At 61.3% G+C, this 16,034-nt stretch overlaps 1 protein-coding gene across 2 annotated transcripts; it reads right to left on the bottom strand.

The window, feature by feature from the left end:
* Positions 1-662: 662 nt before the first annotated feature.
* LOC306647167 (growth arrest and DNA damage-inducible protein GADD45 beta) lies at positions 663-2,678 on the bottom strand. Of its 2 annotated transcripts, none has more exons than XM_079116178.1 (4): positions 2,394-2,678; positions 2,198-2,299; positions 1,605-1,827; positions 663-1,170 (listed from the first exon to the last, which is right to left on the bottom strand). In XM_079116178.1, the coding sequence occupies exons 1-4, from the start codon at positions 2,435-2,437 to the stop codon at positions 1,141-1,143; spliced, it is 399 nt and encodes a 132-aa protein (XP_078972304.1). In that variant the 5' UTR covers positions 2,438-2,678; the 3' UTR covers positions 663-1,140. The 2 variants fall into 2 exon arrangements, with proteins under 2 accessions (XP_078972304.1, XP_078972303.1); XM_079116177.1 differs by having other exon boundaries at positions 663-1,355; positions 2,394-2,677.
* Positions 2,679-16,034: the final 13,356 nt, after the last annotated feature.

Raw genomic sequence — 16,034 nt, 5'->3', positions numbered from 1 at the left:
TTTCGGTTCAGAGGCAAAACGCAGCCCGGTGCCAAGCCCAGCGGGGCCGGGAGGCCGACTTCCTGGGGTATTTTTCTGCTTGTTGATTTTAGTTTGTTTGGGAAAAGAAAAAATTTTTTCTTTACTGCAACTTAGAGGCCACCCTCCGGGGAAGAAGGCCAGGCTGGGTGGGTGGGGGTAGGGGGCGCTCCCAGAGGCAAAAAGACCGCTCCGGGCCGCCTCGCTGGGTGATCCCTGGTGCCTCGTGACCTCTCTGGACCTTGGGTTGCGGTGGTGGCTGGGCAGCCAGGGGTTGCAGCCAGGCACGCCCCCCGCCGCCCCCAGGGTGCGTCAGTGTGTGCCCAGAGCTTGGGGTTGGCTCCAGTGCGGCCGGTAACAGCGGTGGCACGGCGGCCAGGTTTCGTAATAAACCGGTCTCTTAATTGCTACAGGGCAGGAGAAGGGGGGAAAAAAAGAGGCAAAGATTTGTTGGAGTTGGGTGGTGGCGCCTGCTGCAGAGAGAAGAGGCACTGTTTTTGCAAAGGAGCCTGGAGCTGCTAATAGGGACTTAAGTAACACTTCCTGGTGAGCTGGGAGGGGGCCGCAGGGGTGCCGCTGGAGCTGGCAGCCAGCGAGGGAGGCGGGGTCTTCCTTCGCAGAAGCTGAAAATACACCAGAACCCAGAGGCTTCAGAAATTTATTGCAAGGCCATCATAGTAGAAATAAAAATATGTCTGTAAGCATCCGTCTCTCAGTGGTTGAGTAACAAGTGCAAGTAACAAAATAAATTGTCTCTGTCTTTGCAAACTGGGAGGTCAAGGGCACAGAGCAGCATCAGCCCTAGCTCCCGCGAGGGGTGTGGGCCCTCAGTCCTCCAAGTCACGTTTCGCAGATGTCAGCCACAGTCTCAAGGAGGGTGAAGAACAGCAAGCCTCACCCCGACCCTGCGGCGTGGAGTCAGAGCCTCCATGATACGGGAGGTAGCAGCTGCCCGCCAGCTTCTGCTCAGGAGGCCTGGGCTCCAGTCTCCTCTCCTGCTTTCCCGGGTCCCTGTCCTCTCCTCTTTCGCGGCCGCCTCTGGCGCTGTTCCTGGATCGCCGCCGAGGGTGGCCACACTCCCCCTCCTGGTCCTCAGTCTCAGTGACTCTGCCCCCGATGGTCTCATGGGTTGGGTTGTTCTGGGGGTTTGTTCTGGGGGGGAGGGTCAAATATGTTTTATTTTTTTGGCAGCAACTCAACAGGTCCTGATGCTGGGAAGGCCCTCAGCGTTCCTGGAGAGAGATATAGGGGACCCACTGGTTATTGCCCCGGCTCTCTTCGCAGTAACTGGCTACCTCCACCAAGCCGTGGCTCTTCCAGGCGTCTGTGTGAGGGTTCTGTGGGAGGAAAGAGGAGGGTTTAGTGGGAGCCCCAGGAGTAGGTGGGGAGACTCCCTCTCCTGGGGCCCCTTTGGGGAAAACAGGCTGGCTCAAAATAGCTGCCTGGGTGACAAGGCCAGGGGCAGGGCTGCCCACGGGACATGCCGAGCATGGCTGAGCACTGAGCTGGTGCAGGACCGGTCAGCCTGACTTTGTTGACAAACATGGGCCAGGTGCCCTGTGGGGCAGGGCAGACACCCAGCTCACCGTGACCAGGAGGCAGTGCAGGTCCCGGGCTTCAGTGGTGCCCTGCACCTCAGTGGGCTCTCCCAGAAGCTGTGCTAGCCGCTGCATGCCGGACACCCTCATAATGTCAATGTCATTGTCACAGCAAAAGGACTGGATGAGGGTGAAGTGGATTTGCAGGGCGATGTCGTCCTCTTCCTCCTCATCGATAGCCAGGAGACACAGGACCACACTGTCAGGGTCCCTGAGGGAGTGGAAGAGAGAGCAGCGGGTCAGGTGAGGATCATGGAAAGGCCACCAAGCACAAGGAGTTTGCAAGAGCAAAGAGGTACTGCAGGATGCAGAGATCAGCATCTGCATGCTGATGGGGGTGGGGGGCTAATGGCTCAAAGTAATGAGGAGACAGGGCGGTTCAAAGGGAGGGGCGTTTGCAAACGATACTGACATGTCAGGATGCTGCAGCCCCTTTGCCCCCACAGAGCAGAGACACCCTGGATCCATGGCGGAGGGGGCACTCGCTAAGTCCCAGCCCCGCGCAAGAGAGGGGCACAGAGAACCTGCAAAGCAGAGCGGCGCCCCCACCGCACCCAGTCCAGGAAGGGGGTCTGACTCACACATTCATCAGCTTGGCTGACTCGTACACCCCCACCGTCAGGCGGTCCTGGCGCTGCGCGGCCACCAGCAGCTCCTCCACCGCGGCAGTCACGGTCTGCATCCTGAAGCCAGGGGAGACGGGAGTCAGGGCCGGGCGGGCCACGGGGCGCCCCGGCGCGGCCCATCCCTCAGGCGGCGGGGGCCCCAGCTACTTACTTCTGAGCCGCGTTGTCGCACGCCACGAGCTCTTCCAGCGTCATGTTGCAATTATAATCCACAGTGGACGCAACCCCACGACAATTCCCAAGGAGAAATTGCAAAACCCGAGCCAGAGCGCCCAAAACCTTCCCACGGAGCCGGAACTGTCCAAGATCTTCGGGAAGCAACAAGATTCCCCCAGTAAAAACAGGCGAAGACAGCAAAAAGTCCTCAGCGAAAACTAATCCACGGAGCTCCAGACGCTGGCTCCGCGTACCCTAACTCGGCGATCTGAGTCCGCGGCCACCGACGCCGCCCTTTTATGGACTTGTAGGGAAGGGGCGTGGCCTCGGTGAAATTACTAATCCCTCCTATTGGCCGAAAAACAAAGGCCAGAGCAGCAAGCACTGCGGTTGGCCACCGCCCGGGAGGGGGCGGAGCGCCGCGCTAGAATGCCCCACGTGGGGAGAGAGCCCGGAGGAGGGAGCCGGGCGGGGGACCGAGTGCCAGAAAAGAAAAAAAACAGAAGTTTTCTCCTGATTTCCCGGCAGCCGCGCCGCGGTTCGGGGCGCGCGCGGGATTTCCAGCGCGCGAGGCTGCCTGGACTTTCGCGGGCCGGGGGGTGGGCAGGGGGAACCTGGAATCCCCTCCTCGTCCCCGGAGAGTCCCTGCCCGAGGCTTTTCCCAGCTGGTCTGGGGGACTGCCTGGGGAGGGCGCTCAGTCTGCACACTGATCCCTCCCAGGAGGTCGTGAGGTGGGTCTCTCCCGGCCGTGGGTACCCCACACCCAGGGCGACTTGACTTCTCTGGGGAACACAGCACCGACCTCTTTGGTTGGAATGTGCATTATATAAAAAAAAAAGGGGGGGCGTGCAATAAGCTCTCAGTAAGTTTGGTGGGTCTCAAGAGGCCTCTTCGAGACTACAACAGCGAGGGCTGCAAAGGCAACCTCTGGGTCCCCACCTGTCCCTTAAGAATGAATGCACACCGGCTTCGTGGGGCAGGAGGAAGCATTCAGTGTACACAGCGCTCAATAAATGTCATCTGGAGGTCGCGGTAGGCATCTGGAAGTCCCCAAATGCAGGGCCTGCGACGCCCCTGGGCACCCTGGGGAAGAGACCGGGCGCCCCCTCCGCAGCCCCGGCAAGTTTCAGGGTGGGGTGCGCGCGGGAGGCGCAGGTGGCGCGGCCTGGAGGAGCTGTGCTGGCCAGTCCGCCCCCTGCCGGCCGCCCGCGGTCCACCCCCTGACCGCGTCCGCCCGCCCGTGAGGAGAAACCGGGCCGGGGGGGGAGAGGGGGGGGGCGGTTCTGGTTTGCGCTGCACGCCGCCGACGGGTACCTGGCCGCAGTGGTGATGGTCAGTTTTGTTTCCTCGCTCCCCGGCGGACGCAAACATGCATGGAGGGCGTAGAGTGTACCGGGAGCCCCCTCCCTGTATCGTGGGTTATTTATTTAATCGGGAACTGGGAAGCCGGGGCTGCTTCTTATGCAAAAGGGAAACCGAGGCCTGGAGAGGCTGTCACTGCCCAGTCGGAGCCATCGGCGTGGGCCAGGCACTGCACGAGCTCGGCGGGCAGATCCGCGTGGGACTGTCTCCCACGGCGCATCGGGGGCTCCCGGTGACTCACATCTGCGTCCCCTCCCCCGCCAGCCTCCGGCCTGGCCTCGGCCCGGCGGCTCCGTTCCCCCGGCTGGGCGGCCCGCGGGTCCAGCTGACGCATCGCGCCGCCTCTGCGCCGCCCACCGCGGGGGCGCGAAATGTCCCCGGCGCTGCGAGGCGCGGCGGCGCCACCTGGTGGCCGCCGTGGTCCCTGCGCCCTCAGCGCCGGAAGAGGCGGGGCGGGGTGAGGGAGGTGAGGGGCCTGCGGGACTCGGCGTGTGCCGCGCGTTTCCTCTTTTATAGATGCAATCTTTAAAAAATCAAACAGGCGAACTATTGCCTGGAAATATTTATTATTACTGTTATCATTATGGTAAAATATACGTAAGAACATTCGTGATTGCGACTATTTCGAAGGGTACCAAGTCATACCAAAAACACGGCACAATGTTGCCTGACCATCATCACCAACTGTACCCACAGAGTTTTTCTCCAGGGTGCTGGGGATTGAACCCAGGGCCTCGTGCACGTGGGCAAGTGCTCTCCCACTTGTGTGCTTTTCCATCGTGCCTTGCAGACCCATTACAGAAAATCGCTCAGACCCTCTCCCCGGTCCCTGGCTCCCTCTACCCGCCTTTCCTTCTGCGTGAAGCTGCCTATTCCAGGTCCCTTGGAGAGGAATCTCAGTGTGTGTCTTCTGTGTCTGGCGTGTTTCTCCAGCACGAGTCCTCAAGGCTCACCCATGTTGGAGTGTGTGCCAGGACATCCTTCCTGCTCCAGGATGAGTGGCCTGGTTCCAACCTCTGCAAGGACCATCCTGCACGCATCCCTCTGCGGACACTGGCTTCGGCCTATGGTGGACACCTGCTTTGCCAATAAAGTTTTATTAGACCCAGGGCTGGGCATGAGGGCAATGCAAAGGAGGCACTTGTCTTGGGCACAGAAGTCAGGGATGGACAAGCCTGGTCACCACAGTGTGACCTGTGTGTGTGCTGAGGACTGAACCTGGGCCCTCTTGGTGCCGAGCACCGACCCCGCCACTGAGCCACCCCTGGCCCGATCGTGACTTCTGAATGCTCTGCGTGACAGTGTGATCCTGGGATTGAGTTTTCCACAGCCCCTTAGATCTTTCACCCTAGTCTGCCCTGAAAATGCCCCTGGGTGCCCCCCAGGAGCAGACCCTGTCTTTCCAGGAACCAAAGCCCACCCCTACCAGAACGGGAGTCCTGCAGTGCAGACCCCTGCCTCTGGAATGGAGACGCTCGGCCACTTTTTACAATCAATCATGCGTGGGCCTTGAGGACTGGAGGACAGGGCTCCGCAGGCCCGCGGGGGCCTGGTGCGATCCTCTGGGTTTCGCAGTGGGGTAGAGGTTGGGGCAGAAGACTGCTCTCTAAGTCTCAGAGACCTTCTTCCCCAGGGAGGTTCCCAGGTACTCCAAACACTCTGGATCCCAGGTTGGGGCTGCAGAAAGGAAGCTGGTGTCAGGGGGAGGCTGTGGGCACCGTGGGCCAGTGCCGCCGGCGGGGCCAGCTGTGCAGGACACACAGGGCTTTCCTGGTGCAGACCAGAAATGGCATGGGGGTGCAGGAGCCGCTGGGAGGAAGGCTGGCCTGGGGAGCCGTTCGGGCTGCTGCAGGTGCTGGGACAGGGCGGGGACATCCCTCTCTGCGACCCTGCCTTGCCCTCCCAGGAGGGCTGCACCTGCTGGCCTGGGGTGAGATGGCGTGGGGGTTCAAGAAGCTCCGGAGAAGGAATACGGGGTCAAGCGTGGCTCAGGGGTAGAGCACTGGCCGAGCTCGGGCCAGGCCCTGGCCTCCACACCTGGCAAGGCACAAAGAAAAACCGCGTTAGGTTAGATGGTCGCTGTCCTGGCTGAGTTTTGTAGTGCCACCTTGGCGTTTTGCCTGATTCTTGGGCCCCTGCCCGTGCCACCCCAGCAAACCCTGACGCACACGGGGCTGGGGGCGGTGCTGCTGTTGGACAAGCAAGGAGGGGGGCCACCTGCTGCAGGTGGCAGAGGGGTACAGAGGAGGAGGGCCTCTGACCTCTGGAGGGGTCCGGTCTGGCTGTCTCCCCACATTCAACCCGGGGTCCCTGGAGAGAGGCTGAGGTGTAGACAAAGCCACGAGGGTGAGTCCTCAGGATGGAACCGGTGTCCTTCTGAGAAGAGGGTCAGAGACCAGAGCTTGCTGGCCCTCCACCTTGTGAGCACACACCAGAAGGCCGTCAGCCAGGAGGAGCCCTCTGTGGGCACCAGGCTGGCGGGCACTTCCATCTCGGGCTTCTGGCCTGCAGAACCGTGCGTGGGAAGGAATTCCTGTTCCTGCAGTTTATAGGGTCGCCTTATAGCAGCCAGAGCTGACCAGACAGGACGGCAGGGTGATGGAAGGCGGGCCACAGAGCCCAAGTGGGACGCGGCAGGGGCAGGGGCTGCCCGAGCTGGAATCCCAGCTTCTCTTCTGACTGGCTGTGTGGGCTTGGGCACACTGCTGGCCCTTTCTGTGCCTCTGTTTGCCCCTCTGCAAAATGGAAATCAGAACCTTCTCTGGGATGAGCTGGACCTTCGGGGCAGGCCGTGAGTCCCTCCGTCCTTGCTGGAGGGCTCTCCGGGCGAGGGTGCCACCTGACCTGCAGATGCTGTGTGGGGGCTTCTGGGCGTGACGCCCAGGACAGCAGAGGCGGGTGTGTGCAGACAGGGCTGCGCTCCGCTCCCTGGAGCCCACAGTGAGTGGCCAGCCGGTGGCCAGTGCACCCTGGAGCTGAAGGTGAGTGCTGGAGGTGAGGCAGCCTGGCCGGCATCCTGAGTGGACAGGACACCGCGTGCCCTTGCACAGCTGGACTCAGAGACCGGCTTCCTTCTGGTCTCCAGCCTGTGGTCTTCAAGGCCCCCACCCTGCCACCCTGCTAGGGTCCTCCCTGCCGCTCCATCCCTGCTCACACCCTCCCTGTCTGAGGAGCTCATTCTCTGAATTTGCAAGACAAAGAATCTAGGCATCCTTGTGTCTCAGGTGGGGTAGTGGTGTGGGGGGCGGCACGTGGCTACGGCAGAGAAGGGTGTCAGGTGGCTCCTCTGAGAAGGCGACCTCTGAGCTGAGACCCGAGTGGCCTGAGGAAGCCAGGTTTGAGAGGGCACAGCTGAGCAAAGGCCCTGGGCAGGAGGAGCCTGGCATGTTGTGTTGGAGACCCAGTGAGGAGCCCCGGGCCCTGGAGCAGGGGGAAGTGGGAGGGAGGAGGAGGGGACGGGATGGAAGGCCAGCCTGGGGCTGCAGGGCAGGTCTGGATGGTCTCTGGGTGTGGCCAGGAAGCCACTGGCAAGTCTGAAGTAGGGAAAGGGCAGGTTGTGACATCATGTTTTTTTGCACAAATGAACAAGACGAGATTCCTGTCCCCAAGGAGAGGTTTCCGGGTGGGGGTGACTCATCCTGTGAAGGTCCAGACGTTTGTAAGACAGGAAGGGCTGGGAGGAGGTGGGAGTGGCAGGCCAGGTGGTGGGGTGGCTGACAAGGCCTGGGTGCTGGAAGGCTGAGGACCCACTTACAGGGCAGGGTGGGGGGACAGAGTGTCCTCTGTCGGGCCAGTGCCCACTGGGGGCGGTGGCTGGAGCAAGGCTGTGCTGGAGGTCATCTGCACTGTGAGACGTCTATAAGACCCCTCCCACCTCCACCCCTCATGGCTGTGTGTCCAGGAGTTGGTGACTTAACCTCTCGGAACTCCCTCTTTGCATGGGAAAGTCAGGTTGTGGAAAAGCTCACTCAAAATGATGCTTTGAGAACGACTCTGGCACGGAAGGTGTCCCATACACCTTTCCCTCCGTGGCTACCTGAAGTCACCCATCCCTCCCTGGACACCCTTCAAGCCCCCCTCCCCCACGTCTGGTTCTCCCTGCCACACCGACAATTTCCAACGTCGTACCATGTGCCTGGGTCCCTCCTCCACTCACCCTCCAAAACTAAAGCACCACTGGAAACCCTCCGGATGTGTCCTCGGTGTCCTGGCCCGTGTCCCCGTCCTGCCCCGCCCTCGCACCCTGGCCGCCGGCTCGCTTCTCTGCACACTGCGCATGCGTGCGGAGCAAGCTGCACTTTCTTACCCCAGAGCGCTTAGTGACTGCTGAGGTCCCGCCGGCAGGGCGGCTCCCCCGCGGCCTCCGCTCTGCTGGGTGCTGTGTGCCCGGTGCCCCGGGGCGCGGCAGAGGCGGGCCTTGGAAATCCCGACAGGCTTAGGACCTAAATGAAGGAGGACCAGAGAGTTCCCTAGAAACACACCAGGATGAGTGAGGAGCCAGGGATGCGGGGGAGGGTGCATCCGGCCATTGATTAACAAAGGGACCTGCGAAATGTTGCCGCCGGCTCCAAGAGTCCAGAGGATGCGGCCTTTTCTAGGCTGCGGGATGCCAGGGCAGACGGCGGGCACCATCCTCCAGTGCTGCCCCGCCTGCCTGCCTGCCCGCCTGCCTCCCTCTCTATCTCGGTGCTGGGGACCGAGCCCAGGGGCACTTAACCACTAGCCACTTCGCCAGCCCTTCGTATTTTTTATTTTAAGACAAGGTCTCGCTGAGTTGCTTAGGGTCTTTTCCTTCTTTCTTTCTTTTTTCTTTTTTTCCTGGCATTGGGGATGAAACCCAGAACCTTGGAAGTGCTGCACCCCTAAGCTACGTCCTTTTATTTTGCAGCAGGGTCTCCCCAGGTTGCTGAGGCTGGCCTCCTATGTGCCATCCTCCTTCCCCGCCTCCTGAGTGGGATGACAGGTGTGTGATGCTGTGCTCATCTGACAATCTGGATGTCTGTGCATGTGTAGAGTGTGACCAAATGCCTGGTCAGAGGGTCCCTCTCTGCAGACGGCAGCTACAAGTTCAGGGCTTCCCTGGACCCTCAGTTCGGACCAGCTGACGCCAAGTTCACAGACCTACTACTCCCCAGGACCTCGCAGCACCCAAAAAGAAGCTCCATCTTTGTTTCCGATTTTATTGCCACAGGATACAAATTCCAATCAACTAAGGAAGGTGAGGCACCGAGTCCAGGAGGGTCCAGAGGGGTAGCTCTGGTCACTGTCCCCCAGGAGCCCTGGGCGTGACAGTATGCAGGCAGTGCTCCCCGGCAAGGAAAGCTGGCCCAGCCTCCACACCACCTGCCTGGCACAGCTCTGGTCTCCTTCCTCCTACGGTTAGACTCCAGAAACTGAGAAGGGACATTCCTGGGGCCTAGAGGTCACCTCCCAGCAGCTGAGGACAAAGGCCAGCCTCTCTTTGGGTGAGGCTAAATTCCTTCCTTCACAATGGGTGGGAATCTCTTGTATTTGCAAAGTACACACTTGTGAAAGCCCTGGCAGACAAGGGCGTGACTCCAGAATCAGGGGAAGAGGACCATGTGGCAGGAGCCTCGTGGCCGTCTGTGTGTCGACACAGCTGGGCCACCGGGTGCCCAGGAATTGCACAGTTCCAGGTGTGTCTGCGAGGGGGTCGGGGGGGCCTCCCCCGAGTGGGCGGGCCTCATCCAGCCCCGCACAGGCCCTGAGTGGAACCACGGGCTGGTTCTCCCTGGAGCAGAGAGCCCTCCCGCCCCGCGGCCTTGGAGCCGGATATCAGCGGTGTCCTGCCTTCAGCGCCTCAGGTTTGAGCACAGTCTCTTTGAAGCACAGCTGGAGTTTGATCTGCTGTGAGGTATCAAGAGGGTGGAACTCAATATGACCAGTGTTCAGAGGAGGGGCGCTTGGGGTGACTAGGGTTGGAATGAAACCCCTCCATTGGATCCTAGTGGCTTTATAAAAAGAGAAAAGGAAACTAGGTGTGGCCACACCTGTCATCCCTGTGATTCTGGAGGCTGAGGCAGGAGGATCACAAGTTCAAGGCCAGCCTGGGTAACTGTACCGGAAAAAGGGCTGGAGGTGAAGTTCAGTGGTGACTCTCATCTAGCATGCATGAGTCCCTGTGTTCATGCCCAGTACTAGCAGACACTCACACACACACACACGCGCACGTGTGCACGCACAGACGTGCATGCACACGCTCATGTGCACGCATGTGCACAAACCCACATAGATGCAACCACATATGAATGCATTCAGACACACACAGAAACACAGATTCACACACAGGCGCATGTGCATTTGCACACGCATGTGCGCACGCTTCTTACCTCTCACCACCGTGCCTGCAGGCTGACTGCAGATGCTGCTCTCTGCTTTGGATCAGAGCCGTGAGCCTAATAAAGCTCTGCAGCTTTCCTTCTGGGTGGGGATGCAGCCAGGTGTGCCTCGCCACGGAGCACATCCCCAGCACTTCTTATTTTTCACTTTCAGGCAAGGTCTCATGAGCCACGGTCCTCTGCTTGCTTCTCGAGTTGCTGGGATGGCAGGCAGCCCCGCGGCACTGCTCTGCCTCCTTCCTCGTGGGTGATGGGTGGCTTTTCTATTGCTTCCCTGTGATTAACCACCAGCCACCACTTCCAAACCCCAGTCAAACCCTCTCTCGGGTGATGAGGCCCCGAGACCGCTGCTGGGCCTCAGGCATCAAGGAGGTACCGCTCTCAGTCCAGCGCCCCGGCAACCCAGTGCCGGGCAGCGAGGGACAGGCGGGCAGTGGTGGCAGCACTGAGCACCAGACCCGGGCGAGCTGCCCCAGACTCGGTCCTGTGGGAATGGTGGTGAGGAGGGAGAGCCACCTTCAACCAGACAGTGGACCCACCCCAAGGGCCTGCGTTCCAGGACCCCCGCGGCCTGAGCCTCAGATGTGCCGGACCCCCGCGGCCTGAGCCTCAGATGTGCCGGCTCCCCCTCTCCTGGCTCCAAGTCCTCCTCCCAGTGCAGCTCCCACCCCACGCTGCCCGGTGCCTGGCCTTCCTTCCTCTTGCCCAAGCTTGGCTGTGACCATGTGTATTTGTGTCCTCCCTCTCTGGCCTCACACAGTAGGGGGCTCTTCCCTCCAGCTTCACCTGACCAGACAGCTGCCACCCTCAGATTCAGTTGCGATTATAGGTTCAAAACCCTGGGTTCCTGAATTCTGATACTATAGTCTAAGTTTAGCTTTCAAGCTCTGGAATCTGTCCCCCAATTGCCGACCCCAGAATCCAGGTTCCCAGTCTTCAAATCAGGGTCCCCAAGACCCAGACTCCAGAATTCAGGACCCAGAATCTGGCCCCCCACGATCTAGACTCCAGAATCTGGTCCCCAAGACTAGGACGCCCCCTTCCCCCAGCGAGACTTGGGTCTAGAACGGATCCCGGATCCAGTCCTCCAAGATCCAGGCGCCGGAATTTGCGGGACCCAGGCTCCGGATCCTGCCTCCCCAGCTCCAGTCTCCGGAATTCAGATCCAGGCAGGTGATCCGGACTGGGAGCCAGCAGCAGCCAGCAGCCGTTGGCTGGAATTTCGAAAATCTGGCGCCCAAAAGTCAGCCCCGCGTGGGAGCAGAAGTGCTGGCAAGGGGCAGTGCCCGGGCGTCCGGCGTCTCCCAGGCGTACCTGCGGGCGCCCGCGCCGCCTCCCGCACGTGGAAGTCTACCGGGGGCGCTGGGGTCCTGCGGCCTGGCCTTCCCCCAGGGGAGGAGGTGTCGGGGGCCGGGCACCAAGCACAGCCGCTGGGTGGTCCTTGGAGGACGGGACAGGTCAGCTTCCCAGCTGGTCATCACCGGGTCCCTGATCCCTCACACGCACAGCACCCCCAGGTGACAGCACACATCTTGGTAGTCATGGGAAGGGAGGTGGCTCTGGCATCCAGTGGGTGGAGCCCAGGGCCCCCCCTCAGCACCCTGCAGTGGACAAGGCCCCTCCAAGGGCCTCCATGCCCACAGCTGGAGAAACCCTCCTGCAAAGGTGACAGAGGCCATTGTTGGGGACCAAGCTCCTGCATTAGGCCCAGACATCCAGACCAAACCAGAACAGAATCACTGGTGAGTGCCATGTAATCAAATTGCACTTGGAACTGGCCAAACAGGAGATTCAAATCTACCAACCCAAAGGGGCCCATCAACCTGAACAGGCACGCGGAGCAACTGCCCTGCTCCAGTCCTGCAAGCGACTGAACCCCCAGTCCCTTCTGCTCCTTCCTCTGCTTCTTCAGCCCCTGGCCTCCACTCAGGTGGGTGGGCGCCTCTCTATTCGCAGATGGGGGCTGCCGATCCGGGCTGCTGATGGAACTAGTGCGATCGTCGGGCTCAAGCCTGCAGAGGTTCTGTTCTTTGCCATCCTCGCGGGGACATCCTGTCCAGTGGCACCCTATGAGCTGTGACTTCTCGTGTCGGGCTTCTCTCACCGAGTTTGTTATGGGGTTCCTTCAACCACCTCGAGCCAGGGTCACGCGGTGGTGGGTGGTGGCTCCCTCCCCATGCTTGTTCCTTTCAGTCGCCACACCTTGGGCTGCAGTGTGATAGCTGCACACATGTGTATGACGCGTACTGATCAAATTGGAGTAAACAGCATTTTCATCTTTTTTCTCCCCTGTACTCGGGATTGAACCCAGAGTGCTCTCCTACTCTGCCACATCCCCAGCCCTTTTTGAGGCAGGGTCTTGCTGAGCTGCCCAGGCTGGCCCGGAACTTGCCAGCCTCTTGCTCAGCCTAGGATGCCAGGTGTGCCCACAGTCTTCTTGTTTCTTTGTGTGTGGAGCCTCCTAGCTCCTCTGTCCAAGTTCTTTCCTTTTTTTTTTTTTTTTTTTTTTTGGTGCTGGGGATTGAACCCAGGGCCTTGTACTTGCAAGGCAAGCCCTCTACCAACTGAGCTATCTCCCCAGCCCTTCTCTGTCCAAGTTCTGCATAAAAGGTACACGAACTTACTCCCGTTTTTGGACCTGTCATTCACCTACCTCTGTTCCCTACCCCCATTACCTTTCCTAACCTCCAGTAACCACTTCTCTTCCCCCCAGTACTCGGATGGGACCCACGGCCTTGTACCTGCTAGGCGTGCTCTGCCAGCCATACCCCCCAGCCTCATGAAGTTGACCATTGACTCTTCCACGAATGAGAATATGCAGTATTTCTCTTTCTGGTGCGTTTCCATGGTGTGCTCCGGTTTACCTGTTTTGCAGGCGGTGCCTCTTTAAGGACGGCCCAAATGGTTCCTTCAGAGAAACCCCCAGAGGGCGAAGGCTGAAGACTACAGCTCCCGGCGCAGCCCTCGCGTTCCCGGCGCTCGAAGACTACAACTCCCGGAGTGCCGCGCGCGGCGGCGGGCGGACCACAAGTCCCGGCGTGCCCCGCGCGGCGGCGGGCGGCGGCGGCGCCATCTTGCGCGGCGCGGATTGAATGAGCGCGCCGAGCCCGGGCCGCCGTCGGGAGCCGCGCAGGCCGCGAGCCGCTGCCGCCGCCGCCGCCGCAGCCATGGCCTCGCCGCTGCCCGGTCGCGCGGGCGGGCCCGCCACGCCGCTGTCGCCCACGCGCCTGTCGCGGCTGCAGGAGAAGGAGGAGCTGCGGGAGCTCAACGACCGCCTGGCGCACTACATCGACCGCGTCCGCGCGCTGGAGCTGGAGAACGACCGGCTGCTGCTCAAGATCTCCGAGAAGGAGGAGGTGACCACGCGCGAGGTACGCGGCTCCCGCGCCCGGAGCCGCCCGCCAGGGGCCGCCGAGCTGCGGCGCGCGGCCGGGGTCGTGGGCGCGGCGGCCCCGCCCCCGTGGACGGCGCGGGGCCCGCGGCGGCGGAGGCGGGGACCCGGGCGGGCACCTCCGGGGGCGCGCGGGAGGGCGCGGCCCGGCAGACCCCGCTCTCCTGGGCCGGGCCCGCCGCGGGGCGCCGGGCGTTCCGCAGTGAGGGTGCGGTGCGGGGCTCTCGGGCCCCGGGAGTTTTACGGGGTCCCGAGGCACAGGAGGGAGAGGAGATCTGGGGCACCCTGAGCAACAGGTGCAGACGAGAGGATGCAGACCCGGCCACCCCGCAGGAGGGCGTCCGGGGACTTGGGCAAGCCTTGTATTTTACTCCTCAGGGTCCTGGGGAGACTCGGGGACCCCCGCCCGAGGGGGTATGAGCCAGCATAACTGAGCCTAAGGGGTGGGTGTGGAGGGTGAAGCTGGGGGGACTCTCCTGGGGGGGACACGGGGGAGTCTGGTCTTCGAGGGTCAGTTCTGCCCCCGACCCCACGGACCTGAAGACAGGGGTCCACTAGTGGTCTTGGAGCTCAAGGAGCTTTGGAGGGGTCCTGGGGTTGGAGCTGGGGGGTGGAGGTTGGATTGGGGTTGGGCCTGCCGTTGGGTGGGGATCTGGGAATGGGTTCTGATACCTGGGTCCCATGTGGAATCTGGGTGGCCATGAGCTGGGCCTGGAGCACTGGCCTTGTAGGCACTAGATCTCCTTCCAGCCCAGAGGAAGGCTTTGGACTAGGGAAGTCCTGTCCTGAGGGTTGTGAGGGCTGTCTCTCCAGAGCCCTGGGTGGGGATGCTGTCCCCTGCTGATCCCCTGGAAGCTCTTCTCCCTCCCACCTGCTCATTAAGCGGCAGGAACAGCACCCGCCGCTTGGCTCCTGCTCCCAGGCCTGGGTCTCAGAGTCCCAGGTCTCATTTGCAGATCGACCGCTGAACCCTGGACTTACCAGGGTCCTTCACTTCCCTCTGGAGAGTGAGTGAGGTGGGGACATCTGCAGGGCCTGGGTCAGGGCATGGCGGGTGTCCTGGGAGGCACCTCTCCTCTGGTGGTGGTTGGTGGGGCCACAACAGAACAGATGTTTTACAAAATAAAAGTAATGGAGTAAAGGACAGTGACCAGAAGCATGTATTCATTTGTTGCTATTGGATGGAGCTGGGGACAAGGGGTGTTCAAAAACACAAAGCTTGTTGGTGGAGGGAGGTGGAGGTGTTTTTGTGCCACCCTTGGGCTGCAGGTCTGGGTCCCCTGTGCTGGGGATGGAACCCAGGGCCTCACCACCAGCTGCTGAGCTGCATCCCCAGCTCGCTCGCTCTCTTTCTTATTTTTAATTTTTGTGTGGTGCTGAGGATCGAACCCAGTGCCACCCACGTGCCAGGCAAGTGCTCCCCTCCTGAGCCACAACCCAGCCCCTACCTATTTCTGAGAAGGGGTCTCCCTCAGTTCCTCAGAGTGTCCTGGAGCAGGCAGTCCTCCTGTCTCAGCCTCCCCAGGTGCTGGGGATCACTGCTGGCACCTGCTTTTTAAGGCGTGGCCTTGGATAGGCCACTCCGCCTCTTTGAGCCTTGGTTTTGCCATCTATCCAATGGGGGCAGAGTTGTCCCAACTTGGCATGACTACCTGCCTGGGCACACATCATCAGGACAGGAGCAAGCTTCCCGCCTGACAGATGGGCTTGGCACACAGAGTCTTAGCTGTTCTGTAGTCCTGTGAACCTTTGGGGGTGCTGGACCTGGCAAGCATGCAGGAGGTGCCAGCACTGGCCCCCACAGGACTGGCTACCTGTCTGTGTCCAGGTGGTGGCTCTGGGTTTTTTTCAGCCCTATAAGTAAGAGCCAGGGAAGCTGCGTGGTGGGTGACCTGCTGCCCCGGAGTGCCTGAGGGCCTGAAGTGTCGCCCCTGCCCCTGTCCCTAGCCCAGTCTGCAGAATGTCAGGGACTGCTGCTGGGGGTAGTCCTGTGGGGTCCAGAGGGAGCGACCCTGAGTGGCGGGGGAGGGCCGCCAAGGAGGACGGGGTGCCACGCAGAGTGCTGTGCTTCCCCTCTGGGGTCCAGTGGCTGGCACAGCTGGAGGGCAGGACTGCTCAGCACAGGGCCTGCACTGGCACAGTACCAGACTGGGACCCTGCAGGAGGCGGGTGGTGTGTGAGGTGACCCGAGACCTCCTGCTCCACAGGCCTGGCACCAGTTCTTGGGTGAAACCAGTGCTGTGCTTTGTGTGGCTTCTGGACCTGTCCCACGTGGCCTTGGTTGGCGTTGTTTGGGGCAGAGTGGCCAGTGTTGCTGTGGATGGCCACATGCGTGTGTCCCTGCAGGCTCTAGATCAGAGTTTGCTGGAGAAGGGGCAGGGGGGCAGGGGGAACCCATGCCTGTGCTGCAGGGGTGGGGTTCCCGTGTGGGGGGCAGGTGCTGCAGGAGCTGGGAGGAGCTTGGCCTGGGCTTTCTTCCCGCCTGCTGGGTGCCCTGCTGTCCCCTGCTAAGGGGTGAGTCTC

Source organism: Sciurus vulgaris (genome assembly GCF_902686455.1).
Source record: "Sciurus vulgaris genome assembly, chromosome: 16".
Lineage (NCBI taxonomy): Eukaryota > Metazoa > Chordata > Mammalia > Rodentia > Sciuridae > Sciurus > Sciurus vulgaris.
This window is presented reverse-complemented; position numbering and strand designations above follow the sequence as displayed.